At 32.0% G+C, this 26,944-nt stretch overlaps 6 protein-coding genes across 12 annotated transcripts; 2 read left to right on the forward strand and 4 right to left on the reverse strand.

The window, feature by feature from the left end:
• Positions 1-13: 13 nt before the first annotated feature.
• LOC128884166 (uncharacterized) lies at positions 14-3,599 on the reverse strand. Its single transcript, XM_054137294.1, has 12 exons — positions 3,378-3,599; positions 2,902-3,329; positions 2,725-2,847; positions 2,425-2,639; positions 2,265-2,312; positions 2,103-2,209; positions 1,904-2,061; positions 1,527-1,736; positions 1,374-1,458; positions 1,183-1,326; positions 228-1,132; positions 14-175 (listed from the first exon to the last, which is right to left on the reverse strand). The coding sequence occupies exons 2-12, from the start codon at positions 2,958-2,960 to the stop codon at positions 43-45; spliced, it is 2,187 nt and encodes a 728-aa protein (XP_053993269.1). The 5' UTR covers positions 2,961-3,329; positions 3,378-3,599; the 3' UTR covers positions 14-42.
• A 141-nt stretch (positions 3,600-3,740) lies between these two features.
• Positions 3,741-7,175, forward strand: LOC128884240 (ATP-dependent protease ATPase subunit HslU-like). Its single transcript, XM_054137484.1, has 21 exons — positions 3,741-3,971; positions 4,038-4,115; positions 4,164-4,208; positions 4,280-4,327; positions 4,382-4,479; positions 4,527-4,614; positions 4,681-4,715; positions 4,773-4,850; positions 4,897-4,965; positions 5,021-5,067; positions 5,218-5,282; positions 5,340-5,511; positions 5,567-5,615; positions 5,665-5,761; positions 5,812-5,912; positions 5,978-6,052; positions 6,206-6,392; positions 6,441-6,533; positions 6,581-6,618; positions 6,666-6,737; positions 6,787-7,175. Exons 1-20 carry the CDS (start codon positions 3,842-3,844, stop codon positions 6,708-6,710), a joined length of 1,638 nt encoding a protein of 545 aa, XP_053993459.1. The 5' UTR covers positions 3,741-3,841; the 3' UTR covers positions 6,711-6,737; positions 6,787-7,175.
• Positions 7,176-7,236: 61 nt separating this feature from the next.
• Positions 7,237-12,333, reverse strand: LOC128884238 (2-oxoglutarate dehydrogenase, mitochondrial-like). Of its 2 annotated transcripts, XM_054137481.1 has the most exons (9): positions 12,193-12,333; positions 12,050-12,151; positions 11,626-11,995; positions 11,419-11,559; positions 11,314-11,361; positions 10,953-11,269; positions 10,387-10,896; positions 10,160-10,335; positions 7,237-9,344 (listed from the first exon to the last, which is right to left on the reverse strand). In XM_054137481.1, the coding sequence occupies exons 7-9, from the start codon at positions 10,889-10,891 to the stop codon at positions 7,257-7,259; spliced, it is 2,769 nt and encodes a 922-aa protein (XP_053993456.1). In that variant the 5' UTR covers positions 10,892-10,896; positions 10,953-11,269; positions 11,314-11,361; positions 11,419-11,559; positions 11,626-11,995; positions 12,050-12,151; positions 12,193-12,333; the 3' UTR covers positions 7,237-7,256. The 2 variants fall into 2 exon arrangements, with proteins under 2 accessions (XP_053993456.1, XP_053993455.1); XM_054137480.1 differs by having other exon boundaries at positions 10,160-10,896; positions 11,430-11,559.
• Positions 12,334-13,109: 776 nt separating this feature from the next.
• LOC128884239 (actin-like protein C08B11.6) lies at positions 13,110-16,167 on the forward strand. 4 transcript variants are annotated; one of them, XR_008459303.1, is made up of 6 exons: positions 13,110-14,027; positions 14,113-14,262; positions 14,319-14,604; positions 14,664-14,965; positions 15,023-15,217; positions 16,027-16,167. XR_008459303.1 is itself a non-coding variant. In XM_054137483.1 (5 exons), exons 1-5 carry the CDS (start codon positions 13,110-13,112, stop codon positions 15,161-15,163), a joined length of 1,797 nt encoding a protein of 598 aa, XP_053993458.1. In that variant the 3' UTR covers positions 15,164-15,731. The 4 variants fall into 4 exon arrangements, 1 of the variants encoding a protein (XP_053993458.1); XR_008459305.1 differs by having other exon boundaries at positions 16,096-16,165; XR_008459304.1 differs by lacking the exon at positions 16,027-16,167 and adding an exon at positions 15,781-15,917.
• Positions 16,168-16,278: 111 nt separating this feature from the next.
• Positions 16,279-20,719, reverse strand: LOC128884241 (uncharacterized). 2 transcript variants are annotated; one of them, XM_054137485.1, is made up of 14 exons: positions 19,310-20,397; positions 19,181-19,212; positions 18,758-18,919; positions 18,473-18,653; positions 18,305-18,380; positions 18,127-18,202; positions 17,926-18,010; positions 17,733-17,860; positions 17,537-17,654; positions 17,229-17,470; positions 17,024-17,129; positions 16,702-16,935; positions 16,489-16,653; positions 16,279-16,418 (listed from the first exon to the last, which is right to left on the reverse strand). In XM_054137485.1, the coding sequence occupies exons 3-14, from the start codon at positions 18,821-18,823 to the stop codon at positions 16,342-16,344; spliced, it is 1,554 nt and encodes a 517-aa protein (XP_053993460.1). In that variant the 5' UTR covers positions 18,824-18,919; positions 19,181-19,212; positions 19,310-20,397; the 3' UTR covers positions 16,279-16,341. The 2 variants fall into 2 exon arrangements, 1 of the variants encoding a protein (XP_053993460.1); XR_008459306.1 differs by having other exon boundaries at positions 16,489-16,630; positions 19,181-20,719.
• A 1,243-nt stretch (positions 20,720-21,962) lies between these two features.
• LOC128883809 (ATP-dependent RNA helicase ddx54-like) lies at positions 21,963-25,972 on the reverse strand. 2 transcript variants are annotated; one of them, XM_054136552.1, is made up of 8 exons: positions 24,519-25,972; positions 24,052-24,469; positions 23,254-23,948; positions 23,096-23,206; positions 22,861-23,009; positions 22,554-22,696; positions 22,086-22,489; positions 21,963-22,030 (listed from the first exon to the last, which is right to left on the reverse strand). In XM_054136552.1, the coding sequence occupies exons 1-7, from the start codon at positions 25,718-25,720 to the stop codon at positions 22,304-22,306; spliced, it is 2,904 nt and encodes a 967-aa protein (XP_053992527.1). In that variant the 5' UTR covers positions 25,721-25,972; the 3' UTR covers positions 21,963-22,030; positions 22,086-22,303. The 2 variants fall into 2 exon arrangements, with proteins under 2 accessions (XP_053992527.1, XP_053992528.1); XM_054136553.1 differs by lacking the exons at positions 21,963-22,030; positions 22,086-22,489; positions 22,554-22,696 and adding an exon at positions 22,711-22,800.
• Positions 25,973-26,944: the final 972 nt, after the last annotated feature.

The raw sequence follows: 26,944 nt of genomic DNA on the forward strand, positions 1-26,944 counted from the left end.
TATTTTATACACTATAAAAGGAGTCAAAAGGGTTTTTTTAAGTTATGAAATTTTCCAAAATGTGTTGCATTTACCCTTATACTGTTTATCTTTACTCGTTGGAAGCACGCAACACCAAAATTCACAACCTTGATAAATACCGGGTTTTTTCACTTTTCGTTTTATGCAGGGTAGTCTACAAAAAATAGTAACGATAGATAATGTTAATAAAAGGATAAATTCCATACCCATGTCCTTTGCATAATGGCGCTTCCTTGACTTGTTCATAATATTTTTTAGATTCTTTCTTACCAAGAAACAAAAGTTTTCTCTGCATTTCGGTTGTAGGTACTAAACAAGTTGTAGTTTTACAAGCTGACCAGGACAATTTCTTAGTTAAGCTTTGATTATACAAAAAAATTAATGGCTGGTGATCATCTACACTTAAAACAGGTTTTTGATGAAAATCTACTAGGGGGGTTAAAGTTGCCTTATCAACAAACGTTTGCAGCTGTGTTGTTTCTACATGAAATGTAGCAATCCAACATGCTTTGGTTTTTATAATCAGTTGACGAAGCCAATGTACATTATCTTCAATTAAAGAGTTTTTGTTTGACACAAAGGATACTTGTGGCCTTGTAGTGTGTGAATTTTTTAAAATAGAAGAAACGGTAGTTGGAAATGGACTCTGGGGGAAACGATTTGAGCAGAGCTTGAATAAATTGAAAACAGGACAACACCATTGGATTGCTGACTTTTCCCGTTGACGTTCGTTTAAAAACAAATTCGATTGTGTCCAGACAGTTGAGACAATTATATAACGTGCGTCAAAAAATGTGTACGCAACGCATGCAGTTTCAGCTGATTTTTGAAAATTCTTCGGGACAACGCCTATTTTCAGTGTAACGGAATTAGTCGGTTTAATAAACTCATTGTGTAATTGACAGTCATGTGGAAAAATAATATAGCAACATTGGAAACTTGTCTTTGAAGGTAGTAAATTGAAAGTTTCATATAATGTAGTTTGAATCTTAAATTTAGATGCAACATGAGAAGCGCATAATTGTGGAGGGGTGCGTTTTTCTAGTGCTTGTTTTCCTTCAAATTTTGAATCTAAAAATAGATTGATTGATACAGGACAATGGTCACTTCCCTGTAGAAATGGATCCATTTTTCAAAATTTCAATGATTAAAAATGTTCACCTTAACGTCCATATGATATTGGATAGAGTGTACACAGATTTGTGGTAAACCCTTGCTCAAAGGCTTCATCAGCGGATGCAACTGTTCAGGTAAAAATATATAATCGACTCGGCATCCTGAATTCGTGTAACGCCCCCCTTTTAACTAATACATTAAAGTATTTATTTTTTATATAAATAAAATAAGTGTACTTGATTCCAACATGTATGTACGGCTTTCGACCCGTTCTCATTAAGATTGTATGAGTCCATAAGTTTACAGGATGTCAATAAAAAACTGCAATCGATGTTTGTCAAATCGTTTGAACACAAATCTAATAAATAATAGGAAACCTTCCAACGTACTTTGTTTGATCCAGAAATGGTAACAAAGGAAAATGTCTCACAAATTTTTCCTCACCTTGAATTTTATCTTCATTTAAAAGCTGCACATTCATGTCTCCCATTATAAGGACGGGAAGAAAAGATGTTTTAAAAAAAGTAATTTTTTCTTTTCCAGGTAATTGGTTGAATGTCGAAAAATTTTGTATTTCCAAAACAGCCAAGTGCAACAATCTAATACAAATATCCCATGTTAACACTCAAAGGATGACAAATAATATCCCCAACATTTTTACTGTCATTTATGAAAAAAAAATTGTAAACGTTAGCTCAAAACAACTGTGTATGCTAGCGAAAATTTCCTCGCACATCTATGCCACGTATGAAAAAAAGAAACTCACCCGTGAAAAATACTTTTAATAGAAAGTCTTTGAGGATCTAACACTGTATACCCTAGCAACGTTGTTAAATCTTGAGAAACGTTCAACGAAGGAGCATATACATTTATAACAACAAAGCGTCCATGATGAGTAAACAAATAGCGTCCTTCTTTATCTAACTAGAAAAAAGTGTTTTTAAAAAAAAAAAAGAAGCCACTACCAGTGTCGCCCAATAGTGTAACGTTTTCAAACACTCAGAAAGATTTTTTAAATCTAGAGATGTTGCTTGTAACTGCATTTTTTCCTTGTCGAATTCAAACAATTTTACTAATACGCGGGACATTGCTCGACAAGTTTCCCAACTCTATTATGTCATTTCTACCTTTCGTTAACACAGCGACAATATCACGAAATATGTCTTGGTCATAATCTGTAGAATAAAACACGTTGATCATTGTGAACGTGTTGTGAGTTATTGAAATAACGTTTTAATTTGATTTTTTTTTCTTTAAAAGAACAAACAACATATTGACAACTCTCACAGCTAGAGGATAATTTTTGGACCAATCGACTCATCAATCTGTCTAGAATCCATGTTATCCCTTGGCGCGCATCATGTGGTAACAGACCGTTCAAACGACAGAATGTAGCAACTCCCGCATACGCTCCCCGAAACCGATTTGAACCACTTGTTTCAGACAAAGTTAGCCTTGATTTCGATTGTGACAGAGCATAATATGCCTCCCAGTTTTTCAATCTAGGTTGGCAAGTAAAAAATTTATTTGAAAAAGTAGAGCGATTATTCATATTTTAAAACTTTAAATTGAAGATGAATGACACACTTGCAGTAATTATAAGTTAGTTGAGATGCAACCATTTTAACTTCTTGAACCGCTACAATACTTGAATTCTCAACAAGACAATCTAAAAAATCACCCAGGTTTCTCTCATCATTGTAACCGTGTCTATATAATAAGGGAAAAAATTTTTAAAAGTTTTTTAGAAAAAAAGCAACATACTCTCGCAAACATGAACGGAGACCGTTAAGATTGAATGTAACAAGAACCAATGTACACATGATGTCTCTTTAATCGAGGTTAATTTAACGTTTTTTGTAAAAGAATCCAAACAAATTCATACCACGAGTTTTCTTTTTTTGTTCAAACGATTCAAGGCGATTTTACAATATCGGATAATTTTCTTTTATTTCATTAAGGCGTGTAATGTGTTAAAAAAATAGATTTAAGAAAAAAAGTTTCTTGGTACTTTTCGAGACATAAAAACCCCATAACACTGTATTTAAGACGACTTTCCAATGCATCACCATCATTGCTGTTGGGAAGAATCTTATAAATATATCGGAAAACTAATCAAACTAATCCATTGAAGGATCATTTAATTTTAACGCACCAAATCAATTTATGCATCATTCAAAACCTTACAATAGCTATTGACAATAATAATAATAATAAAAATCACTTGTATAGAATTGAACCTGTTTCAATGCACCGGAAGCTCAAACGGATGAAATGAATGAGAAAAGTATTCTACACAGGGACGCTGAAACCAAAATGACGGTTTAAAATGCTTTTCTTTTTTTAAGCATATGCCTTAATATTGTGATCAAAACGAACTGAGTCTAAGAGTAGGTGACACATTCAAACAAGGTTGGTGCAAAAACTTACGTTATTTGTAAAACAACTAGATCGTGTTGTTGTTAGTATGAATTTTTTTTTAACAAAACCCAAATTTTAACAAACGTTGTGACAACTTAAGAACAGATTTGTTGCCTTATGATAAAATCTGATCACCCATTGCTGGGAAAAAAACACTGTATTCACTAACCAGAAAAAAAAGAAAAAACTTTTTTTCTTCGAAATTGTTGTTTTTTGTTATTGAAAAAACAAAAAACCATTAACGTTATTTTCTTGTTTAATCTTTTCAACTCTGCTCTAATATATGCACAAGCTCGTCGCGACATTCCGTTCTAAACAACAGCTTTTTTCTTGTATATTACAGACAAGAAAATTTGCGTCTTTTAACGGAAATATGTTAAATAAGAATACTCTAGGTAAAAATATGCAAATCGGTAGGGTCATAGGTTTTGTCAAATTGAATCAAATCAGTATTTTAATCTACTACAACTTTTTATTAGGTTATCTCATGAAGTCTTCTAAATCACGAAACTATCGTTTGTTTACGCTGTCTTCTACAGATTTTTCAACAGAGCAAGGTAAACAACTTTTATGACCCAATTACTTAACAATGAATTATTGAAAAGACGCACTTCTGCCCATCGAATTGGAACAAGCTTTAGATGAACATAGTAAGGACTACTGTATCGTTTTCGACTTTATTATAATTCGTTTCAACGGTATTTAATTGTGTTATTTGTAGTTATAGGACAAAAAGAAGCAAAGCGTAGTTTAAGTGCAGTGTTACGAGGTATACATTTTGTTTAATAAATTTATACTTTAAAAAAATTGTTAATTTTTAAAGACAGATGGAGAAGACAACAAATACATGACGCCGATCTACGAGCGGAGACAACTCCTAACAATATATTGTTAATTGGTCCATCTGGTTGTGGAAAAACAGTAATACAAAGCTAGTTTGATTATTCTTATTCTGTTGCTCATTTAAGGAATTGGCCCGACGTATAGCTCAAATAAGTGGTGCACCTTTTGTTAAAGTCGTTGCAACCAAGTATACTGAAGTAGGATTCGTAGGGGGTATGATTTCTTATATAGTCAACAAAATTTAGTGAATAGTTTTTTTTGTACTCTAATATATAAAAGATGACACTTCTTCTATGGTCAATGATCTTGCTGAGGTAGGTTTTATAATTTTAAAAGTAACGACCGTAGAATACAAGTGTTGACCATACTAGCAAGCGTACAACGATGAAAAGCGACGTTTTCGATCCAAGATATCTCAGAAAGCTCGGTTGATGGCCGAAAATCACATAGTACGTTTTATGTTAATGTCCCTCCTATCTTAAATATGACTTATAGGTCAAAGCTTTACGTGAGTTACCTGAATTTGAAAACTTGAAGACTCAACAAGTTCTTGATAAAGTTCAAGTAGACAAATTACATTTCTAATATAAACTGTTCGTTTAATATGTTGGCCCAATAGTCTCAAAAATTAGATGATGTTAACGTTTCTATTGACACAGATCTTTTGTAAGTTTTTTTAATTGGTGTGAATCAGAAATAACATTAAGGCTTAAGTCTAACAATGGTTTCTACCGTTCTAGACAATTTTTTTTTGTGCAATTATCTTGTATCCATGCAATAAAACAGAAAGAGTACACAAACTTTTTCTTTTTCTAGAGTTGTACCAAACGACAAACCAGCAACGAATCCGTTTCAGCAAGTGCTAGACTCGTTAACGGGAGGTAGATTTGAAGGTGTAGAATCCATTTTACCTTTACACTTTTTGTGAAATTAATTAGGCTCTGGAATGGGTTTAAATAACGGACTTTCAACATTACCAGTTCATTTAGTTGTATCAAAGTTTCCTTCCATGAACAATCCATCCTCCGTTTTCAAACAGTCAGATTTCACTGACGCTGAGATGGATCCTGACAAATCGTTATCTTCAAAACCATCTCAAAGAACATTAAGGTTATTTGGAGTAAAATTGTTTATATATGTAAATGTACTTTGTACATGATTTTAGCGTTAAGATGGCACTATCGCTTTTAGAAGAAAACTTTGCTCATAAATTGGTAGGATACAAAACGTTGATGCAGCGTTGTAAACAAAGCTGTCTTTCAGATTGATGACGAAGAAGTAATAAGCGCTGCTAAAAGTGCTGTCGAAAATCGGGGTATTATTTTTATTGATGAATTCGATAAACTTATTGAAGGAAAAGGTTGCAATTACTGATTTACCTTGTTTTTCTTATTTTTATTTTTTTTAAAGACGGAAATGAGTTTCGTTCAAAAAATCGTGGAGTTCAAAAGGAACTTTTGTCTCTAATGGATGGGGCGTTTGTTAACACAACACGTCTAGGAAGAATTTCTGTGCGTTACTAACATATTCATTGAATTAAATTAAATTGTAACTCGTTTCACCTTAATGCCACCAGACCGAATTTATTTTATTTGTTGCCTCTGGTGCCTTCCATAGTAGCAAGCCTTCAGATATTATGCCAGAACTTCAGGTAAACATTTCATTTCATTGCTGCATAAATTCATTTGCATAGTGTTTCCACTATTACGCAAATTATTTATACTATGGACTGCATTGTAATTTTATGCTTTATCTCGATTTCATGTGAACACTCAATTTTGTATTTTTTTTTTTATAATTTAAGGGGCGGTTGCCTATTCTTAGCGAATTAAAACCTCTTGATGTTCACGACTTGGAACGTATCTTACATGCAACAAAATACAGCCTGTTGAAGCAACAAATTGCCTTATTGGAGACGGATAAAATACATCTGGTTTTCACTCCTGAGTCCATTCATCGTATTGCGTCAATAGCTTATGAGTTAAATACAAGTACCATCTATTCATCTTATAAAAATATTTGATTTGTTTGTATTGTAGTGTCAGCTAATATCGGAGCTAGACGGCTCAAGACAGTGTTAGCCAAGCTTTTAGAAGATTTTAAATTCGATGTTAACAAATATAAAGGGCAAAGTTGGTCATTGCAATAATGTGGTAGCTTACACTGTGCTTTACCTCAGAAATTATAATTGACAATGACTTAGTTGATAGTCGCTTGGTATGTGATGTAGCAAGATAGTTTCAAGTAACAATATTTTTTTTTAGAAACCCCTACTGAAACATGCTGACTTGAGTAAGTATATAATTTAATCGTGTCCCTTTGCTCAAAAAAAAACGGTAAATTATAGAAATAATAGTTGCAAACATTACAATAATTTTTTATCAGTGTTCTATTTTGTCACGTTTTTGTGATACTCTTCTTGTCAATGTAAACGTCATTTTTAATTTATAATCAACTTATAACTACTCAACATATAAATTCCATAAACGTCATGCCTTTAATAATATTACTTGGTACAATGACACGAGCACTTCTAAGCTTCAGTACTCTACAGCTTTACAAGCAGCCCAGTGGATAGATAGAAAATTATACGATATATCAACAATTTAGAATAAAATATTGTTATCGCAAGTTTCTTTTTAAAGTGATTCATTGGCTAGGGGAACATACCAGAAATCGTACTAATTAATACTAAAAATTGAAATTGTGTTTCCAAGAATCTGAACCCCTGAACTTGCTTGTTTGCATATAGAATATTAAATATTGTGCAGTCATTGAAACCGAATGACGAAAACAATAATTATTCAAAGCCATAAAATTTGTATAAAACGCTTAGTATCTCATAATTCTTTCAATTAAAAATTATCCAAGCATTCAAATTCTTCATAGAATGCATGTTTCACAAAATGTTCCAATTCAATCGAATGGAGTCTAGTGTCACCAACAGCAGGTGCTGCTAAAGGTCTACGTCCAGAATAATAACACTGTCTTAACCCGTTAGGATAATTTAGAACTTTGAGTAGTGTAACTAATCTTTTTGAAACATAGAACCAAGGCCCCATATTCATAGGTTCTTCTTGAACCCAAACAATTGTTTTTAGATTAGGAAAATTTTTGACTTCATCCATTATACTGTAATAGGGGAAAGGAGATAATTGTTCTATCCTCCCGATTGCCACATGCGATAAATTTTTTGCCTCACGAAACGTAGCCAAATCATAATAAACCTGTCCTGAACAAAGCACTAAACGCGTTATAGAATCGGAGGTTTTGCTTGAAGTAAAAGATGTATCTTGACATGATAAGTCAATTTTATTTCCAACATTTGGAATATAGCTTTGAAAAAGTGTTCCCTCACCAAATTCATTCAGTGAACTGCAACTAGCTCTTAGCCTAAGAATTTTTTTGGGAGAAAAAACTATTAAAGGCTTTCTAAATTTTCTAAGCATCTGTCGACGTAGCACGTGGAAAAAATTAGAAGCTGTTGTACAATTAACCACTTGTAAATTGTAGTTTTGATGGAACGGGGTGGAAGATGTACACTGATATTTGGATGGAATTATGTTTTCATGGTCATCGCATAATTGTAAAAACCTTTCAATTCGAGCGGAAGAATGTTCCGGACCCTGTCCATCATAACCATGCGGAAGCAATAGAACAATACCACAGGGTGTACGCCATTTAGTTTCGCTCGACGCAATATATTGATCAATAATTATTTGAGCCCCATTCACAAAATCGCCGAACTGAGCTTCCCAAACACATAAAACGTTAGGATTCGCTATCGAATAACCTACTTCAAATCCGAGTGCGGCATATTCTGACAATAACGAGTTGTAAGCTGAAAACTTGGGACTTTTCGATTCAACAATTCGTGTACTCATGGCTATATTATGACTATTCTTGGCGGCAGTGACCTCTCTGTTGCTTGTTTTCAAGTTAGATTCTTGTAAACTTGTAATTTGTTGCAATGGACAAAACGTAGTAGAAGCATGGGTTTTATTGCTGTCATTTAATGTCTCATGATTGGGAAACTGATGATGTAAAACTGCATGACGGTGGCTGAATGTTCCACGCTGCACATCTTGGCCAACTAAACGTACAGAATAGCCATCAGAGATTAAGGTACCGAAGGCTAAAGCCTCTGCTAATCCGAAATCGATGTTTTTTTGAGTTTCAATAGCGGCTTTTCTAGAATTATACACTTTTTCCACCGTAGGATGCAATTTCATCCACTCAGGTATATTGGTAATACTAAGTCCAATACAATTCAATCGGTCTATCATAACACCTGTGGGACAAGGTGACGAAAATTGTATTAATAAAGGATTCCCAGATGGATGAAATTTCGGTAAAAAAGCCAAATTTTTCTGAAAAACCGTTGGTGAAAAAAAACCATGATTGTTTAGAACCCTAGAGTTCTGAGTATTTGAAAGCAATGAACTGTTTTGCATTGAATCTGAAGAACCCATTTTAACTTTTTCATAGGCAGTATTGAGTCTTTCAAAAATGGCTTGTTTTTTTTCGTCAACCATGGTTTCAGTAACAACACCTTCTTTCAAAAGTCTTTTGCTATAGATTTCCAGAACATTTGGATGCTTATCAATAGACTGATACATATGTGGTTGTGTGAATTTAGGCATGTCAAGTTCATTGTGGCCAAACCTTCGATAGCCAATAATATTCAAGATAATATCACTCTTGAACGCTTGTCGATACTCTAAAGCTAATTCGGCGATTCGTACACATGACTCTGGATCGTCTGCGTTTAAATGAAAAATCGGAGCTTTTACTATTTTCATAACGTCTGTAACATATTGTCCACTTTTTTGATCAGTTACATCCGTTGTGAAACCTATTTGATTATTTACAATAATATGAATGGTTCCTCCTACTTTATACGCTGGTAACTTCGACATTTGAACGGTTTCGTAAATGATTCCCTACAAAAGAAAAAAAGAATAAAAACACACAACATCAAATTTTTTCGAAAAAAAAAACTTTTGTTCATTCATTTGAAACAACTACTTTAATGATTTAGTGTTTTAGCAACTAGAAGGGAAGTTATGGTAACTTTTTTCTATTAGAAAACAATGATGTGATAATCCTAGTTGTTGTAAAAAGCTCCATATTAACATTCTATGAAACACTGTGACTACGTAATAAGATAACACTCTTCCTCGATTTGAAGGAAAATGCAATTAGTCAGACTTAATTACAAAAAAAAAGATTTTCTATTATTGTCTGACTTCATTTGCAAACAGTGAATAAATGATCATTATTTTGTTATATAACCTAAAAAAGACTTTTATATCAAGTCTTTTAAAGAACATAAAATTGCAATTAAACTTAAACATTTGTCTACTATTGCCTCAGAATAAGAAAGTGTTATGTACACAGTGAAGAATGTTTTCCATAGCTGAAACGGAAGGTTGACGGATTTTTAGATAAAACGTAAAGTAGAATTTTTGAAAATAAAAAAGTCTGTTATACTAAATAACACTAGTTTGTGTTATTTAAACTTTGCGCTACTCTTTAATAAAAATTTGATTTTTTGTTAATCTCTAGACTGCATTGTAAAAGAATGCAACTAAAATGTGTTTTTTTTTAAATATTCTTATAACAGTATAAAGGGTTTCTTTATAGCACAATACAAAGATATGTTATGGTGATAACGTTGTAAGAGAGTCAGACTAAATTGAATAGTAGATAAAGTATACAATCTGCAAAGTGCTACATTTAGACAAGCAAAAGTTACCTGTCCAGCAAAAGAAGCATCTCCGTGTAGTATTATTGGTAATACTTGCTGAATATTCTCACATGGTAACGTATCTTGAAGAGCTTTTGTATACCCCAAAACCACTGAAGTTACGGTTTCTAAATGAGAAGGATTTGGTAACACAATGAGTTCTATTAGTTTCTTTATATCTACATCTTGATATTTATATGAAGCTCCTAGATGATACTTGACATCGCCAGTATTACCATAATGGTCAAGGCTAAACGTTGTGTTTCCTTCAAATTCATTAAATAATGACGTCAGTGGCTTTTTCAAAATGTTGGCGAAAACATTAATACGACCCCGGTGAGCAAGGCCGACAACCATACGATAAGCTCCCAATTTCGGTCCCAGTTTTATTATACTTTTTAGTGCTAATACTGTGCTTTCGCATCCGTCTATTCCAAAACGTTTTAAAACCTTAAATTTTTTATTACAAAAACTTTCGAATAGTTGAATCCTCGCGATATCATCTAAAAGTAATTGCTTTGCTTTCAAACAATATTTGAAAGGATCCTTCAACTCGAGTCTACTATAAAAAAAATGTAAAACTTTCATATCATTAATGTGAGATAATTGTATTCCAATGTTCTGACAATACACGCTTTCCAAAAACTTAGTAAGTTCAGATATTTGAAGATCTTTTTCGAGGTGTGACACGAAACCTAACGGTTCACTTGGGCTGTGCGACGCACTCTGGTTAAAATCCATTTCACCTTAAAACAAGAAAAAAATTTTGTTTTCTATTCTAAAACAATTTCTATAATCTCACTAGATAGTCGTAGTTTATCTAAAGTTTTTAAAGGATTAACTTTAGCAATTTCATAACCATGCTGTCGATACTTTTCAACAAGGCTAGCAATGCCTTTTGTTTCATTCAAACCAGATTCACTGGTAGCATTACAACTATTTTCAGAAGTTGAAGAAAAATTAGAGTTCTTTAAACTTGAAGATAGATTAAGTTTTTTGAAATATTCTTCCCATGACGGATCAACGCTAGATGGGTCCTTGATCCATGCATCATACACTTTTTCTATGTAACCTCTTGAGTCACTATTTAGAAAAGTCTCTGTAAAATATGGACGACTACTATAATATGAATGAGATAGTAAAATTTTAACGTTTTTTCTCACATTGCTTCTTGAATAGATTTTGCAAGTTACAGAACGAGGCAAAAGACTCTAAAATAAAGATGAAAACAAAAATGTTGAATAAAACATCCTTAAAATCATTCTTACTTGAAAACTACCTTTTTCTAAAAGGTTCAATATTTTCATTCGCTGTTATAAAAGAGAATTATGTTGGTTTTCTGAAGTGAGACTTTCTCACATGAGTAGGTAATTTTTAAAATGATCAAGGCATACGAATCTAGGTCCATTCTGTTTAATCATTTGGAAAGGTGTACAACCCATGGTAAAACTTGTTATATTTATTTTATCACTCACCTTACACATAATGGCAAAAGTAAAAATGTGACTCTTCTTCGCCGTACAACAGTTTAGTTTTCATATATTTAGAAATTGTATACGTGTTCACGAAGCATTGGCATTATGCGTCAGGGTAAACCACCTCTAAATTTCGAACTCGTTTATGAATGTGTGAAAAATATTATGAGATTAAAAACAAGAAAAAATTAGTGAATTTTTTAAATGTAATAGGAAATTAAAAAAAAAAATAAGATTAGCATTAGTTCGGATTAGACGGTGGGAATACATCATTTTCTAGTTCACCTCGAGACTGTTCAAAACAAACAACAGCTTCTTGTGCAACTTCCCTTCCAGCACGAGCTGTTGATGGGTTCAAATATGACGATGCCTTAAAACGTTAGACCGCTTTTAAAAAATTACACTCATATTTTTTCATGCTTACTTCGTCATAAACATAAACACAACTTTCTTTGATAGGATATATTGTGTGCTTAAGACATGTTCCGCTAGCAACAAATCCACCTCGCAGACCGCGTCCAACAACCTATAAACAAAATGACTTGAATCATTATATGTTTAACGTACGCCTAAGCCTGCCAGAATGCGAACGAAAATCTCTTTCAGTACTTCTCCACTTGTTTCTGGAGTATGACTCTCCTCTACGGGTCTAGCCTCTGAATCCGACTCAGACATAAGTTTTGGTAAAAAAATTACAATTTATTTTGTCAATAAAAATTAAACAGAACGTTCTATGACAAAGTTATAATTAAAAAATTACCACTGCACAACTCAGTTTCAAGTGTATAACCCGACCTGCAGACTATGTTTTATCATTATCACTATTTCAAATATTCTTAACACGATCAGGTTAACATGTTTAGATCAAAATTTATTATAGAACATATTTTTCTGAATTTTACTCTTAAAAAAAAAAAAATTCACGTTATCATTTTATTATGAACAAACTTAACCTGCTTTGAGTCGGCTTATCACCCGTTCAATAAAACAGTCACCCGTCAAATTGTTAGGTGCCTCATAGTATTCTTTACTGTTGATTTCTTAAATATTTTTTTTCACTTTAGACCCCCTAACTTCTTCAACATAACTTTAGTTCTCCGTGTTGGTATTGCTTTCCATAATTTATACATATTTAGTTTCTCACAAGTTGTACATGAATGATTTTGCATATTAAAATCTAACAAAACAATCATGCATTTTGAATATAAATAATTTTTTGATTACTGGGTTTCACTTTTTATTATTCCTAAATAGAAACGGAAGCTAAGCTTTGTTTTTTCGTTAAAATTTGCTCACAGAAAAAAAAAGCAACAGGTAACAGTTTTCATCGCTTCAACGTAATGTTTGCTGATCAGTATATATTTATTTTTTTGTATTTCTGCAACGAATCGGCATCTTTGTTTGATAATTTTTTAACATAAATTTATTATATAGATACTTTACATCTGACTCATTTGTTATAGATTTTTTTTTTTCTTTTGAAAATGATAAGTAAGTCGTTAAATGAAGAAATACATCAAGGACAATCAGTTGTAAGCGACGCTGTTAATAATGATTCTTATTCCATAATTATACTGGACAATGGGTCTTACTCAATCAAAGCAGGGTTTGTAAATCAAATTGCTCCTACCCATATTTTTCAAAACTGCGCTGTGCAAACTTTTGGACGTCGTGACGCGAGAGATCATTTCTTACAAAATACAACTTCTCTTGGCAATACAGTGCAACAAGGAAACGTTAATCTGCCAACATCTCATGCACGACATAACAATTTATTCCTTGGTGACGATATTTATACTGTCCCCGAATTTCTTTGTCAGCGTCCTTTTGATCATGGGTTACTTGTCAATGGAGATTTGGAAGTTTCTATATGGGATAAAATGTTTTCAAAACAGTATTTAAATATTTCTGATTATTCATCACATGGTATACTCGTTACAGAACACTTTAATTCTCCAACAACATGTCGCTACACTCTTACCGAAATTATATTTGAGGAATTTGGATTTGATCGGGTAGTCATTTCTCCAGGACAACAATTAGTTCCTTTTTCTTTTAACTCGGGCCTGGAACCTATTCCAATATCACTGGCTGATACACAAGAAGGCTTTTTTACTATAAAACAAAAACCTAAACGGAAAGTAGGAGGTTCTGGTTTTAAAAATTTGAAATCTTGGAAGATCGGAGATGTGTCAAGTGAGACAACAGAAAGGCCCCCTTGCCAAATAGTGGTTGACGTAGGGCACCAAACCACGTGGATTGTACCATTGTTCAATGAAATACCTTTGGAAACAGCTGTTATGCGAATAGATTTAGGCGGTGCTAATGTGTCGTCTTTACTGCGTCAATTTCTTTCTTACCGTCAGATTGATTTAGAACGCAATGAACTATTGATTCATCATGTATGTTTGTATACTTTACATTTTTTATCGTTTATCTTTATGCGATTTCGGTAAGAGATCTTACTTAGTATATATTTTCTTCTAGATAAAAGAAGAAGGATGCTTTGTTTCTCTTAATTATTTGGAAGATCTTCGGTTAGCAAACCGCATTTTTTCTAAGAGCTTATCGTCCAATATCGAAACTGTTACTCATTTAACTCATCAATATTATCTCTTTAATCTTAATCAAAAAGAGGTAAATGTTTTAATTTTTTTTTGTCTTCTTCTTCTTTGACTTCTTTCAACTACCAGAAATCATCGCTAAAACGTTTATTTAAAAGTGTTCGTGCAGCACGAATTCCTCACTATCAACTAAATGAAAATGATACAAATTCACCCTTATTTTCACCGGTTGAAACGTTGGCAACGTCGTTTTCTGATCTTTTGTCTTCAAATCAAAATGATGTAGAACCTGAGAAAGAAGTTAACCACAATACAAGTAGATCAGAATCTTCATGGTATTCTTCTGATAAACCACCCGTCGTTTATATGAACATCGAGCGTATAAAACCACCTGAACTATTATTTTATCCTTCTGGTAAAATGTCTTCTTGATGTTAACGGTCTCTAATCATTATCATTTTATTCTCTAAATAGATTACCAACTGTCATTTCCTGCTGTACGTAACACATCAAATGCATCGATCCGTGCAACATTAACGAGTAAAAAGTCAACTGTTGCTGCCATTGACCCACATAAGTTGATAAATAACACGTATGAGCCATTCACTCCAGAAAAACAATGTGGTATTGCAACTGCTATAAAACGAGCGATACTCGCCTGTCCATCTGTAACACAGCCCTATATGGCGCAACGGATTCTTTTATGCGGAGGGTCTTCTTGTTTTACTAATTTTTCTCGTCGACTATATACAGAGTTACGTTCCATTTTGCCCGAGGTGAGTTGATGTGAAAAATTCTGTTTAATACAAAATTTAAAACTATTTTCTATTAAGCAATGGCCTATTTGCATTTATCAACAAGAATCTCCTTCCATAACACCTTGGATAGGAGGGAGCATTTGGGCCGGCATACAGGACTCATCCAATTACTTCACGTTTGCTCTCACAAGATCTCAGTATTTTGAAACGGGCTGACAACCTTAACACTCTTATTTATTCAGTCAGGATCTATTCAAAAATCTGCAACAGGTAACATGATGAATTCCCTTGCTTAGTACTAGGCGAAAACTAATTATACATGATTCTACTAAATATAATTATTTTTAAGATTATTCGCAATCAATTACTTTCTTAACTTAAAAAACTTCTTGTCAATGTTCAAAGTCACTTGTTTCTGCTTTAAAAAAATATTGTTCAGCTACTACGTCTAATTGACATACGAAAGTGTAATTGCTAGTGTAATGTAAAAATATAATAACATAAATTATAGGGTTCTTATGCTTTTGTTCTTTATTGCAAAAACATTATACACAGACTTCAATCTCAAAATAAACTCTATTTGCGCTAGAACATAAAATACCGTCTTGTTATTCTCTGCTTTCAAAAAAAATTTTGTCTAATATTTTTCCGAAATGAGTTACATTGCCACTCAAAGATTAAAAAAAAAACGGATTTGATGCTTTTTTTCAAAGCTTCCTTTTCTTGCATAAATATAATATTTGATAATCTTACATTTTTTAATTACAACTTCAAGGGTTGCTTATCAACCATTTATTTACTAAAATCTTATTTTTATTCTTATTTTATGACAGCCTTTTCAATACTGGAATGCAAATTTCGGTATGCATTTTAACCAATTACCGTTAATGCTTCTATTCTATTACAAATGTGTGGTTGACGTTTTTGGAAGATATTTCGTAATGTAGAAAAAGTACATATAGTCTGCTTTTGAGCACTGTGAAACATTATTGAAAGTGTCATTACCCACCTTTGTAGCGCATTCTGCATGCTTTAGTAAACATATGAACCCTGAATTGATATTTTTTGTGCTCTTATAGTAACGCATATAAAAAACTTTTATAAAATGGAAAAAATTAAAGCTTATACATCTTGGAACTATGTATTAGGTTAGAAAAATAAAAAGACTGAATTTTTTTTTACTCTTTTAGCCGCGATTTACACATGAAAACAGCCGAGAACTCGAAAAAATTTTAAAATAATTTTTAAAAAAGAATCAAAATTATTCATAGAATTATCTATATAAATTCTGCATAGTTTTTCATTAAAAATAAAGAGAAACAATGCCAACTGAAACAACCACGATGAATTTATCATCAGTAGCTAAGAAAGAAACCAACTAATAAATAAAAGCTTTACTTTGGACCACGTTCATTTGCCTTGTCGACTTTCTTATCATTCGTGAATCGATTTCGTGTTAAATCAGGATTGACTAATAAAAGAAAGCCACTTAATCATACTCTCTTTAAAGAAACAAAAAAAATAAGTAAATATTTTAATACCTTCCTCTGCATCCTTCTCGTCTTCAAGAAGAGATTTTGGATGAATACGATGTCCTGGTGTCACTTTTTTAAGTTGTACAATAAGCTCATTTTGTTGTCGTAAGGTACGAAACAATCGCAATAATCTAGCAACCGACTGAACCTTTTTTTTTAATGTGTTCGTACCTTGTTGAATTAAAAAATACATATAAAATTTCGAAATAAGCAACGTACGATGCAGGCTCATCCCAGACGTTAAAGGTGCAACGCGTTGAGAGGGTAATAATCCCGCTGCAGTGTCATTGTCTAAATCTCTAGACTTGAGAATATGTTTCGACTCAAAGCTTTGTAGAAATTCTTTAATCGAGTCAGGAAGTTCAGTGTCATCAATAGAATCATCATCTTCATCGTCAATATGATCTGTATCTTTTGTTGACGGTGTAAGCAGGGTGTAAAGTAATTCAACAACTTTTTTAGTGATATAAATGAAGAATATTTATAATTCCGTCCAAAAATTTTTATTATAAAAACAGGTAGATGAATTGGACTTAGTTACCTTTTTCGGAAACAAATGGAATGGACCACGTGAAGACATTCATAAAATTGGGGAGATGATATGGATGAGGCGAGAAATTGAATTGTTGTATATTTAAAGTATTATTCTTAAAAAAAATAAAATAGTAGTATTATTAAGCAAAATTGTAAAACATATTGTAACAACAGAGAAGAAAAAAAAAACATGTTATAAAATGTTTTCATACTTGAAATTTAAGAACAGCGCCCTTATTGTTGTAACAATCACAATAATTTGGAGCTGAGAAAATAGTTATGACAGTTGGAAATCCGCTTCCTGCGTTAGCTTTATGCAATTTAAACCCTTCTAACTGGGCCTCATGAGCTCGTACAATCGACAATAAATGATTTTTTTGCAGAAATTCGAGTGCAGCTTCGTATCCAAAAAAGAAACTACAACCCCTTACGTCATTAGGAATAAAAGGATCATCTTATGGTTACATGAATAAAACGTTTTTTAGTGTTTGCACATTTAAAATTTTATTAATTGAATTACTTGAAACTGATCCAACAGGAATTTTATCTTGATCTATTGGATCCGACCAAAGTAAATCACAAAAAATACCTGCGCGTGGTGGTTCTCTAAATCGATTAATGGCGTTAATCTGATTTAACTACAGATACATTCTTAATTAACATTCATAACTTATTGTGTAACTTTTTAAAAATGAACAAACAATATGTTAACTGACATGATGCAAATCTGGTGAGAGGCCTCCATGAACACACAGTAACTTATTGTCAATGACCGCAGCAAGTGGTAGTGTATCAAAAGACTCCATGAAAGCATAATAAACAGATAAATCATACTTGTAAATGCCTGAAAACGACATATGTAAAATGACTAGAATTAAAAAAAGTTGAATAAACAAAAAAAAAACATACATTCTTCTCGAAAATTGAAAAATACAGTCATTTGACGACACTCATGATTCCCTCGTAATAGCCAAACATCATGAGGGCGACATAACTTTCACCCAATGCAAAAAGAAAAATTTATGTAACATAAATACAAATTGATATTTATTTTGTCGCACTAACAAACATTTTTTTTTAATACAACACTTTTTTTAGTTTACTTTCCACCTTCAATGTATATAATAAAAGAATAACCTCAATAGAAAAAGAACCTCGGTCTACATAATCTCCAAGAAATACATATCTTATAACAAAAAGACAAACAGAAGATTCTTTATTATTTTTTCAAAGACAGATAAAATGAAGTTTTTAGACAGTGTAACTTTTTTATCATCAAAAAACATACTGAACAACTTCGGGGTCACCTCCGACTTCTAATAATTTAATCAAGTCATAATATTGACCATGAATATCACCAACAACTACATTATAAAACGAATATTTCTACTTACGAAAAAAGGTAAACTATCGTACGTAAACATACGACGTTAAAAAACGTTATTGGTATACTAACTTGTTATAGGTGAAGCTAGAAATAATAAATTTGATTCATTCGAAGTTATTTTGGACACTGCACGAATCAATTCTAAACAATGCTGAGTAGATAAACGACCTTCCTTTTCAAAATGTTTTTTTAAAGTTTTCCAGTCTGGTACACGATTGTTATTTGGAAAAAGCAACTCATCTGACAAGGGCTAAAGTGTAATGTTTAACAATTCGTTTTTCTTAATTTAAAAGCATTCTTTGTAGTAAATGTGTAACAAAGTAAAAATAATAATAGTTATATATAAAAATTTACTTTGGCTGGAGGAGGTTTAACCTCTTTAACAACTCTGTCTTCTTTAGGATCTGCCAATGATTCCATTAGGGTTTCCTCAATGTAGAATTACTGTTTATTCGTAACACTTGTCGAAGCGTTACCTTACGGAATGGTTTCGCACAAGCTGATTTCGACAATGCGCTAAAAACGTCAAAATTTTTTGTCATTAGGGTAGTGTTCACAAGAAAAATATTCAATATTGTATTACTGTATTATTTAAAAAAATTAAACATGGACGTCAAACTTGAAAAACAAATTCAAATTTTTAGCAAATCTTATTTGAGAAACGATGCGAGATAAAACGTATAACACGAGAAGAAAAGAGATTCACACATTTTCATTATATGTTTAGAAATGATACTTTTTATAGGTTAGTAACATAAAATATTTTTTTTAACGTACCAAAATTAGAACAGGAAAATTAACTCTAAAATCTATTTTAAAAATTAAATAGAATTATGTACAGATCCACCCGAGTTGAATAATCGAAAATTCATACAACCAGCTAACACAAATTCTAATTATACAAACCTCAAGTTGAGTGATATTTGGATTAAAAACAGCATCAATTCAATGTACTAAAAACAGGTTATTGAAAATGCTTTAAGGTTATTCATTCCTAGTTGCATCTCGGCATGCTTGCGTGTGGACATTAGTCAATGTTACGGCATCCAGCCTACATGTCTTAGACCTAAAAAAAATATATTGAAGTTCAACAAGGGTAGTAGTCAAGGTTTTTTTGTGTAACAAAACTGGCTCCACTGTGTGTTTTGTGATATTAGCTTTATGCCATTATTAATATTGTATTTTGTATAGAATTTTTTTAAAAAAAATTTCTGGATAATTTATAAAAACAAACTAAATGGAAACTGAAAAGCCACAATATCTTCGTGACATACGATATATATGGTACGGCTTTTTTCTTATTGGCAAGAATATTTTTGATTTTATAATTCATCATCTATGACTTTCCTTTTGACTGATACTATCGGCGCATAAGTTATCATTATTTCATGACATTTTAAAATATTCTTTATTTTATGCAATAAAATAATCTTTTTCATGAATAGCCTGTTAATGAAATTCATATATTTACACAATAAAAAATATCGATGCTATCGTACATTTAGCCTTCTATCCTTGTTTGCTTTTATGATTTCTTTTTAAACTGTTATAAACTCAATTTTTATTTACACTTTGTGGAACATCATATATAGAAGTTACTTGCAGAAGTCGAATTTCAACTTAGACTACAGATCTTTAAAAATTAAATACTATGTTTATGTGAAAAGTCACTGATTTACAAAATTTTATTATAAAAGTGTTTTGTTAAATCAAAAATGTTATTATTTCATTATAGTTAACTAATTATAAATACTTTGTGTTCAGTGTGCTTAAATGCTTGCTCTGGTTTACGCTGTACGTGAAGAGTTTTCTCAAGTAAAATTCTTATCATTGAAAACTATACCGACATCTACAGGAGACAATTTTTTATTTTTATTAAGTATTAGATTTAGATTTTTATAAATCTTTCGAATTGAAAAGAAAGTCATTTAATAAACGATTTAACGTAAAAAATCAACTGTGTGGTCATGGTATTAATTAAAAAAATACTATTTGTTAAAAACAGATTAAAATAGAGTATAATTAAACAATGAATTAACTCAAAAAAAATAATTGTAACAAAATAGCTTGTTAAAAAACGAATATATTATTCTTACAAAGTGTCTTTCTTCGTTCATGTTTTGAGTAGAGATGTGTTCGTTGCTATAACATTATTTCTTACTTATTTAAACAAAACATTGGTTGAAAAACAAGCCTAACCAGTTTTTATAAAATAACTGAAAACGTTTGATTCGAGTGAAATTGAAAGTAAAAAAGAAATAAACCTTTTTTGAAAAAGTATTTTCTTAAAAAAATAAGATATGCTACTGGTTGAATTTGTTTTAAAATTATCATGACATATGCATTTTTAATTAAAAAGTAGCGTAACAACAATATTTGTTTTCAAAAAATTACAAAATCAGGAGTATTCAACGATGTAAGATAACATGTATAAACCAAAAATATGGATTTAAATAAAACGTGTGTAGGTTTTTAAAAGAATTTGTAAGAGGTGTTTAAATGTAATTCTTAAAGGATAGTCAATTAAAATGAAAAAATTTAACCATGTTTGAAAAAAAAAAAATGTATGGACTCACATAAACCAAAATAAACTTTTTTTATTTTTTATACTCTAAACATGAAAAAAAAAAAAGCTAACGTTTTTTTTTAATTTGCTTTAGGAAAAGATTTTTAAATGCTTTTAGAAACCATTTATTAAATGGCATTATTTATCAAACAATTGCCGTTACAATGATGCTTTCTGTTTTTTCATTTTTAAAAAAAAATTGTTGTCCATAGTGAGGAATTTCTGTGTTTAAAGGAAAAAAGTTTACTACTCTGCAATATTGACAGAATATATAGATTTTTTTTTTAATTAATTGCGTATGCTGAACGTAACAACCAAACAAGCTGAATTGATTTGGCATGATGTGTTGCAATTTTTCTAAACTAGTTATTCTTGTTTTTTTTTTAATTAAGCACGTGCTGACATGAATCCTAACATATATGAAAACAGATGAGTTGCAAAACTTTTCTTCAACATTGTTTTGTTTTTCTACGGATGCTCCTTGAATACCTAACGATATCTTCAATATTTACAGAAAAAATAGTTTGAAATTGTGCCTAGTTATTTTTGTGATATCAAAGTCTAGGCTAAAGTATATCATACTAGATGAGAATGCATACATCAAATTATATGGTGAGGTATAAATTCTATCAAAAAAATATTAGTAAAGCGTCTTGTTCGTCACTGTGCCAGGTTTCGCTGTTGGTACACGTTTTTTTGATAGAAAGCATACGGTTACCAAATGTAAATATCTTATTTTTACAAAAGATGGAAGAAAATTAGTTAAATACGAAAAAAAGCGTTCATTGAATATGCAGATTAATATTAGAATAAAGTGATAGCAACGTGGTTGCTACGGAATAGAGTGTAGTGAAAATTTTCAATTCATACATTAGGTTGTTTAATAGAGGAGGTACAGACCAAATAATAGAAATCTCTGCATTTGAATCGTATTATCTTTAAATGTATCCAATTTTAACAAACAATCTTAATTTATATAAACAGCACCTATAACAAAGTGTCAATCGATCCTCAAATACATAATAAGTAATACTTTTTGTGTTATAAAGGATGATTAACAACTGGTAGGTAGAGAAATCAGTTGAGAAAACGTGTGGAATAAAATGTGTCACTTACTCTCACATTTTAAATCTTTATAATTGACATGTACGATTCAATAAATAACCATCCATCTTATTTCTCACATAACTTATCGAAGTAATAATAAAATATGTTAAGATTCTCTTTCAAGCGAATGACAGAACGCCATTGACCACTGGATTGAGTAAAAGTCTCGCATTCAAAAAACAATTAGAAAGTTTAGAAAAACGAAAAAAATTATCTTTTAGAACTTTTTAATTTGATTTGCGGGTTTTCCGTGTACGAATCAAAGGAAAAGTTCTTCTAGGAATAGCGCGTGCTTCATTTTGTTTTCGTCGTTTTTTCATGTGAGCTTCTTTATTCTTTTTGCGCATTTCCATTCTCACTCGTACATTCTGCTTAGCTTCTTTCATTAATTTATCCTTCTTGAATTTCAAGATCTATTCATTATAAGTATACATTTTTTTATAGATGTAAGGAAATACATAGAAAAAGAAAAATTACCTGCTCAGTATTTTTAATCTCAGCTTTACAAGAACGCTTGTTTAAACCGCAGTGATTTGATTGATTTGGGTAAGTTCGACAATGTCCTTTTTTATTATTGTTAATAGTACTTTTACGGCGGTTTTCCAAAGGTTTTAAATCATCTACAAGAAAAAGAAACAAAGCAGTTCATTTGGCGATTTCAAACTAGGTGGACAACTACAACAATTTTGTATTTGATAGCAACAAAATTTGTGTCAAGTAGTTTCTGTGACGAACATTTTACTCATTCACATTATTTTAAAAAATACCAAAAAAAAAATTTTACCTTCAGGTTGTTCTCCATGATTATTTATATGAGAATACCGATTGCGTCGAATGAAAGATTGATCTTTTTCTAATTCCCCAGCTTTTTGGATAACACAGTGCGTGGACTGCACCCATTTCTTGTAGATTCCTTTTTTTTGAATCTCACCTCTAGTAGAGCAACAAAATACAACAAATTATTAGTGTTAAAAATTGTCTTTCAAAGCTTTGATAAAATGATCTCTTATTGTAATAACCTGCAGATAACGCCTGCCTCATTACGCTGTTTAATTTTTTTTGTTCGCAACACGTCCCCAGATTCACAATCAACCGAAGCCATCACATATTTTTTACGTTGTGCATTCCATCTACCAAACTTTATTAAAAAAAAAATCACGATGAATTTTTACCTCACCTTCGTGCAAGTTTAGTTTTATGTCGTCGCTGAGTATGATCTTCGGGAACCAGATCTAATGCAGCAGCATTCATTTGAGATATAGCATTATATGTAATGTCAGTTTTTCTTGGATTTAATTGAAAATGTGCTTCGCGAAGCGTTTTAGTTTCGTCATCCGTAGGCTTTTCGTTGTCTAGAAAGAAGAAGGGCTTTCCGGAATTAACTGCTTTAGTCTTCCAATCAAAAACGTCAAACGTGATCGAAGCTGGTTTCTCAATGCTCATCAGTTTCGCGTCACATTTAACTGTGCCTATTGTTTTTGTGGCAGTATCGCAAACGTTTCCCCGTTCTTTTTTTAAGCGACGTCTTTCTGCCACAGACATACGTGGACGTCTAACCGTCAGGGAGCCATTCATTCTCTCACATGACAAGCCATTGGTCGAACTCGCGTTTGTCATAGCGACGTCAACATCCTCGACAACATTTTTTGAATGAGTGTAAGGGAAATCGATGTCACACTCTGCCATGTTTCTACATTCATTTTTTGTAAAATTTATTGAGAAGTTTTTTAATTTTGTGGTAAACTGTAGTTTTTCAAGACCATCAACAACACTTGGATTCAGTACGCCCCCATGCCTTCCTCCTTTTTTAACTTTAGATGTCGTTTTCGGTTTTATACTATGTAAGGTTTTTATAAATTCATCTCTAGTACTCTGATTCGCATCACGTAAGTTACATAGTGGGTAACATTAAGTACCAAAAAAAATACAACAATATTAACACATTATTACAAAAAGACCCATCGAAAAGACTTACTTCTTCTTTGCACTTTAATGTTTTCAAACGAGGTAAACATTTGAAAAAAACTGGATGTATAGATGAACTAAGCTCAATACTATCTCCATCAATGAGCCTTTTTGCCTTTTTTATTGACTGGTGAGACGCTGGCCTACGGGTTTTCATGTGTTGTATGGAAGCATTAGCCATGGTTCGTGCTAAATTTTGCATTTCAATATCGTTTTGAAATGCATCTCGAACTAGTTCCATTTCAAAACTCAAATCTGGAAACCCACTAATAATAGATTTAAAATTTTTTGTAGTTGATATGTTTTCATCAAAACCAGAGGAGGTTATTTTAGCCGCTTTTTCAAAACCAGGTACTCCCGAAAAAAGTAAAACTTCTTCAGCATACGCTAGTTCCTCGCGTGTTACAAAGGAGACAGCCAGTCCAGGTCTACAAATGAATGGAATAAAAAAAAAGTATCACAATAAAGACCCTTAACCTATTGGCGCGAGCTGTTCTCCCAACACAATGAACAAAATGTTTCGGAGATATCGGGAAATCAAAATTTAAAACACAACCGACAACAGGAAGATCTAATCCACGTGCTGCTACGTCGGTAACAATTAAAACCTTTGATAAACCTTTTCGAAAGCGTGAAACGCTTTCTACTCGGGCTTGTAGATCCATAGAGCCATACGCAACCTGTGCATTGATACCAAATTTTGTCAAAAAAGCACCAAGAAAGTCAACATGATGACGTGAGGCGGTGAAAATTAAAACACCTTGAGGGAGAAGTGCACCTGTAGAATATAAAGAATTCATGACACATCGATCCACAGATAGAAGAATGTGACGAAGAAGAAACAATAAGCCTGCTAATTTTTCTTCTTTTCGAATATAAAGAAACCACATATCTAGTGTCGGGGAAATGGTCGCATCGCAGTCTAGACGTATAAAAAAGGGTGATCTGAGTCCCACTGCTGCGAATTCAACCAGTTGAGAGGGTAGTGTAGCCGACGTTAATATGCATTGTTTATTAGAATTCATTCGTTTTAGCAAAAGTAGAACTTGGTCACCAAGACCGAGATCAAACATTTGATCAGCTTCGTCAATCACAAGAAATTGTACAGTGGTAAGAGGAATATCTGTTTCAATAACCTGATGCATTAATCGTCCTGGACAAGCAACTACAATATCCGGGTTACGCGATAAGCTGGAAAACTGATTTTCCATACTGCTTCCTCCAACTATACTGGTAATACGCAGGTTCGTGAAACGACTAAGTTGACAAGCAACTTTTTCAACCTGAAACGCTAACTCTCTAGTTGGTTCCAGAATAACACTGCGTATACCGACTATGGTTTTATGCTCGAAAAGTTTTTCTATGATGGGTAGGAGAAACGCAGCAGTTTTTCCACTTCCAGTACGTGCCATTGCAACTACATCCCTTCCTGCAAGTACCACCGGAACCACTTTTCGTTGTATTGGTGTCGGTAGATTGAACCCAAGTTTGTAAACAGCACGTGTTACAAAAGAGCTTAATCCAAGCTTCTCAAAAGGGTTTTGTGTTTTTTTCTTTTTACTTGTATCTTCCATGTTTAAAGATAACTCATTTTCGTCTAAATTTATTTTGAAATTTTTCGATGAAATCTCAACCTTCTTCTTAATTGAAACAGGATTCGCACAGTCCGATTCGACCATTTTTTTTGCAAAATGAATGATCTTTAAATGGATTACTAAAAGGCTCCGATTCTGATTGCTTTACATTGAATGAAGGACCAGTAATAATTTGATTTTAATCAAAGCAAAATTACAGCATCAATGTGAAGCAATTATTCAATTTTAGAGATTTTACAAATGTTACATTTTCATGAAGATTAATACTGAACGCTTACTTTGCATAGTTGTGAAGGTGTACTGGTATTTTAACAGTTAGTGTAACAATTAATACCTTGGGGTAACGATATTCGTTTAAAAATTTCAGCATAAAAAGACTTCAAAGTTAATTTATTTATTTTTAATTAATGAAAAAAACCACAGGATCTTTTACATTTCATTTTTTTTTGTATCTCAATAGACCTTCGTAGTTAGCATTTTGTTAATATGCGAGAGTGTTGCCAAAATGAACTAAGACAAAAATTAAAAATTTTAATGAATTTAGCAACATTAATATTTATACTTTACAGTATTAGTATAGAAATCAGTATGCCAGAAACGTATTTTTCAGTTTTAGGCTAACTTACAGTATCATAAAAATAAAACTCTTGTTGGTCGTCTATTAAATATGCTAAAGGAGGAACTAGGAAGAGTTCACAAAAATAGAACGTCAGATAAAGGACTGATAACAATTTATGATATAAATAGAAATAGGAAAGTAGATAATAGCTACAGGTGAAATATATAAGCATTAATTTCTGTTTTAGCCAAAGTATTTGTATCTTCTGTATTTTTGTTTTTTAAAAGAAATAAAAAATCAATGCCCGCCGAGTAAAACAATTGCAACTTCTAAAATATGCTTTTGTAGTACTAGCTTCGGATTATGGTCACGTCACCGTTTGTTAAATACAAAGGTAATGAGAAGTTTCCTTTGACAGAAATATTTATGATTAATTAAAAAGAATTAGCATCACGAAAATTTGTGAACAAAGTAAATAAGAAAAATTTTATATATGTTAAGAAAATCATTACTGATTGAAATTTTCTTAAAGAAGATGTATTACTTTTATTCAATCAAAAAAGGTGGAAGCGGTTTGGTAAAAAATAAAAATTAACGCTTTTTAAATAATTTTATGCATATGTTTAAATTTCAAGGGATTCAGCACTGTATATAAATCGTTTCAAGAAAAAGATTAGTTTTAAGTATAAACGCGTGAGCATCTTTTTAGATATGGTTGTTCAATATCTTAATTTACCCAAGGTTTAAAA

Source organism: Hylaeus volcanicus, unplaced genomic scaffold (genome assembly GCF_026283585.1).
Source record: "Hylaeus volcanicus isolate JK05 unplaced genomic scaffold, UHH_iyHylVolc1.0_haploid 12237, whole genome shotgun sequence".
Classification (NCBI taxonomy): domain Eukaryota; kingdom Metazoa; phylum Arthropoda; class Insecta; order Hymenoptera; family Colletidae; genus Hylaeus; species Hylaeus volcanicus.

What these genes read in the sequence shown, in the direction of transcription:
- LOC128884166 (XM_054137294.1), bottom strand. Translation starts at nt 2,960, where the DNA reads ATGTGTACATTGGTTCTTGTTACATTCAATCTTAACGGTCTCCGTTCA. An exon ending in TGTCGCTGTGTTAACGAAAG is followed by an intron (nt 2,210 to 2,264) that starts GTAGAAATGACA and finishes CCCGCGTATTAG; the next exon opens with TAAAATTGTTTGAATTCGAC. An exon ending in ATTAAAAGTATTTTTCACGG is followed by an intron (nt 1,737 to 1,903) that starts GTGAGTTTCTTT and finishes TATTTGTATTAG; the next exon opens with ATTGTTGCACTTGGCTGTTT.
- LOC128884240 (XM_054137484.1), top strand. Translation starts at nt 3,842, where the DNA reads ATGCACAAGCTCGTCGCGACATTCCGTTCTAAACAACAGCTTTTTTCT. An exon ending in GCTAGACTCGTTAACGGGAG is followed by an intron (nt 5,283 to 5,339) that starts GTAGATTTGAAG and finishes GAAATTAATTAG; the next exon opens with GCTCTGGAATGGGTTTAAAT. An exon ending in ATATTATGCCAGAACTTCAG is followed by an intron (nt 6,053 to 6,205) that starts GTAAACATTTCA and finishes TTATAATTTAAG; the next exon opens with GGGCGGTTGCCTATTCTTAG.
- LOC128884238 (XM_054137480.1), bottom strand. Translation starts at nt 10,891, where the DNA reads ATGGATTTTAACCAGAGTGCGTCGCACAGCCCAAGTGAACCGTTAGGT. An exon ending in ATGCTTCTTTTGCTGGACAG is followed by an intron (nt 9,345 to 10,159) that starts GTAACTTTTGCT and finishes TTTCTTTTGTAG; the next exon opens with GGAATCATTTACGAAACCGT.
- LOC128884239 (XM_054137483.1), top strand. Translation starts at nt 13,110, where the DNA reads ATGATAAGTAAGTCGTTAAATGAAGAAATACATCAAGGACAATCAGTT. An exon ending in TTAATCTTAATCAAAAAGAG is followed by an intron (nt 14,263 to 14,318) that starts GTAAATGTTTTA and finishes TTCAACTACCAG; the next exon opens with AAATCATCGCTAAAACGTTT. An exon ending in ACTATTATTTTATCCTTCTG is followed by an intron (nt 14,605 to 14,663) that starts GTAAAATGTCTT and finishes TTCTCTAAATAG; the next exon opens with ATTACCAACTGTCATTTCCT.
- LOC128884241 (XM_054137485.1), bottom strand. Translation starts at nt 18,823, where the DNA reads ATGGAATCATTGGCAGATCCTAAAGAAGACAGAGTTGTTAAAGAGGTT. An exon ending in TCTAGCTTCACCTATAACAA is followed by an intron (nt 18,381 to 18,472) that starts GTTAGTATACCA and finishes TTTATAATGTAG; the next exon opens with TTGTTGGTGATATTCATGGT. An exon ending in TTTCAATTTTCGAGAAGAAT is followed by an intron (nt 17,861 to 17,925) that starts GTATGTTTTTTT and finishes TGTCGTTTTCAG; the next exon opens with GCATTTACAAGTATGATTTA.
- LOC128883809 (XM_054136552.1), bottom strand. Translation starts at nt 25,720, where the DNA reads ATGGTCGAATCGGACTGTGCGAATCCTGTTTCAATTAAGAAGAAGGTT. An exon ending in AGAACAGCTCGCGCCAATAG is followed by an intron (nt 24,470 to 24,518) that starts GTTAAGGGTCTT and finishes ATTCATTTGTAG; the next exon opens with ACCTGGACTGGCTGTCTCCT. An exon ending in AGATTAAAAATACTGAGCAG is followed by an intron (nt 22,490 to 22,553) that starts GTAATTTTTCTT and finishes TATAATGAATAG; the next exon opens with ATCTTGAAATTCAAGAAGGA.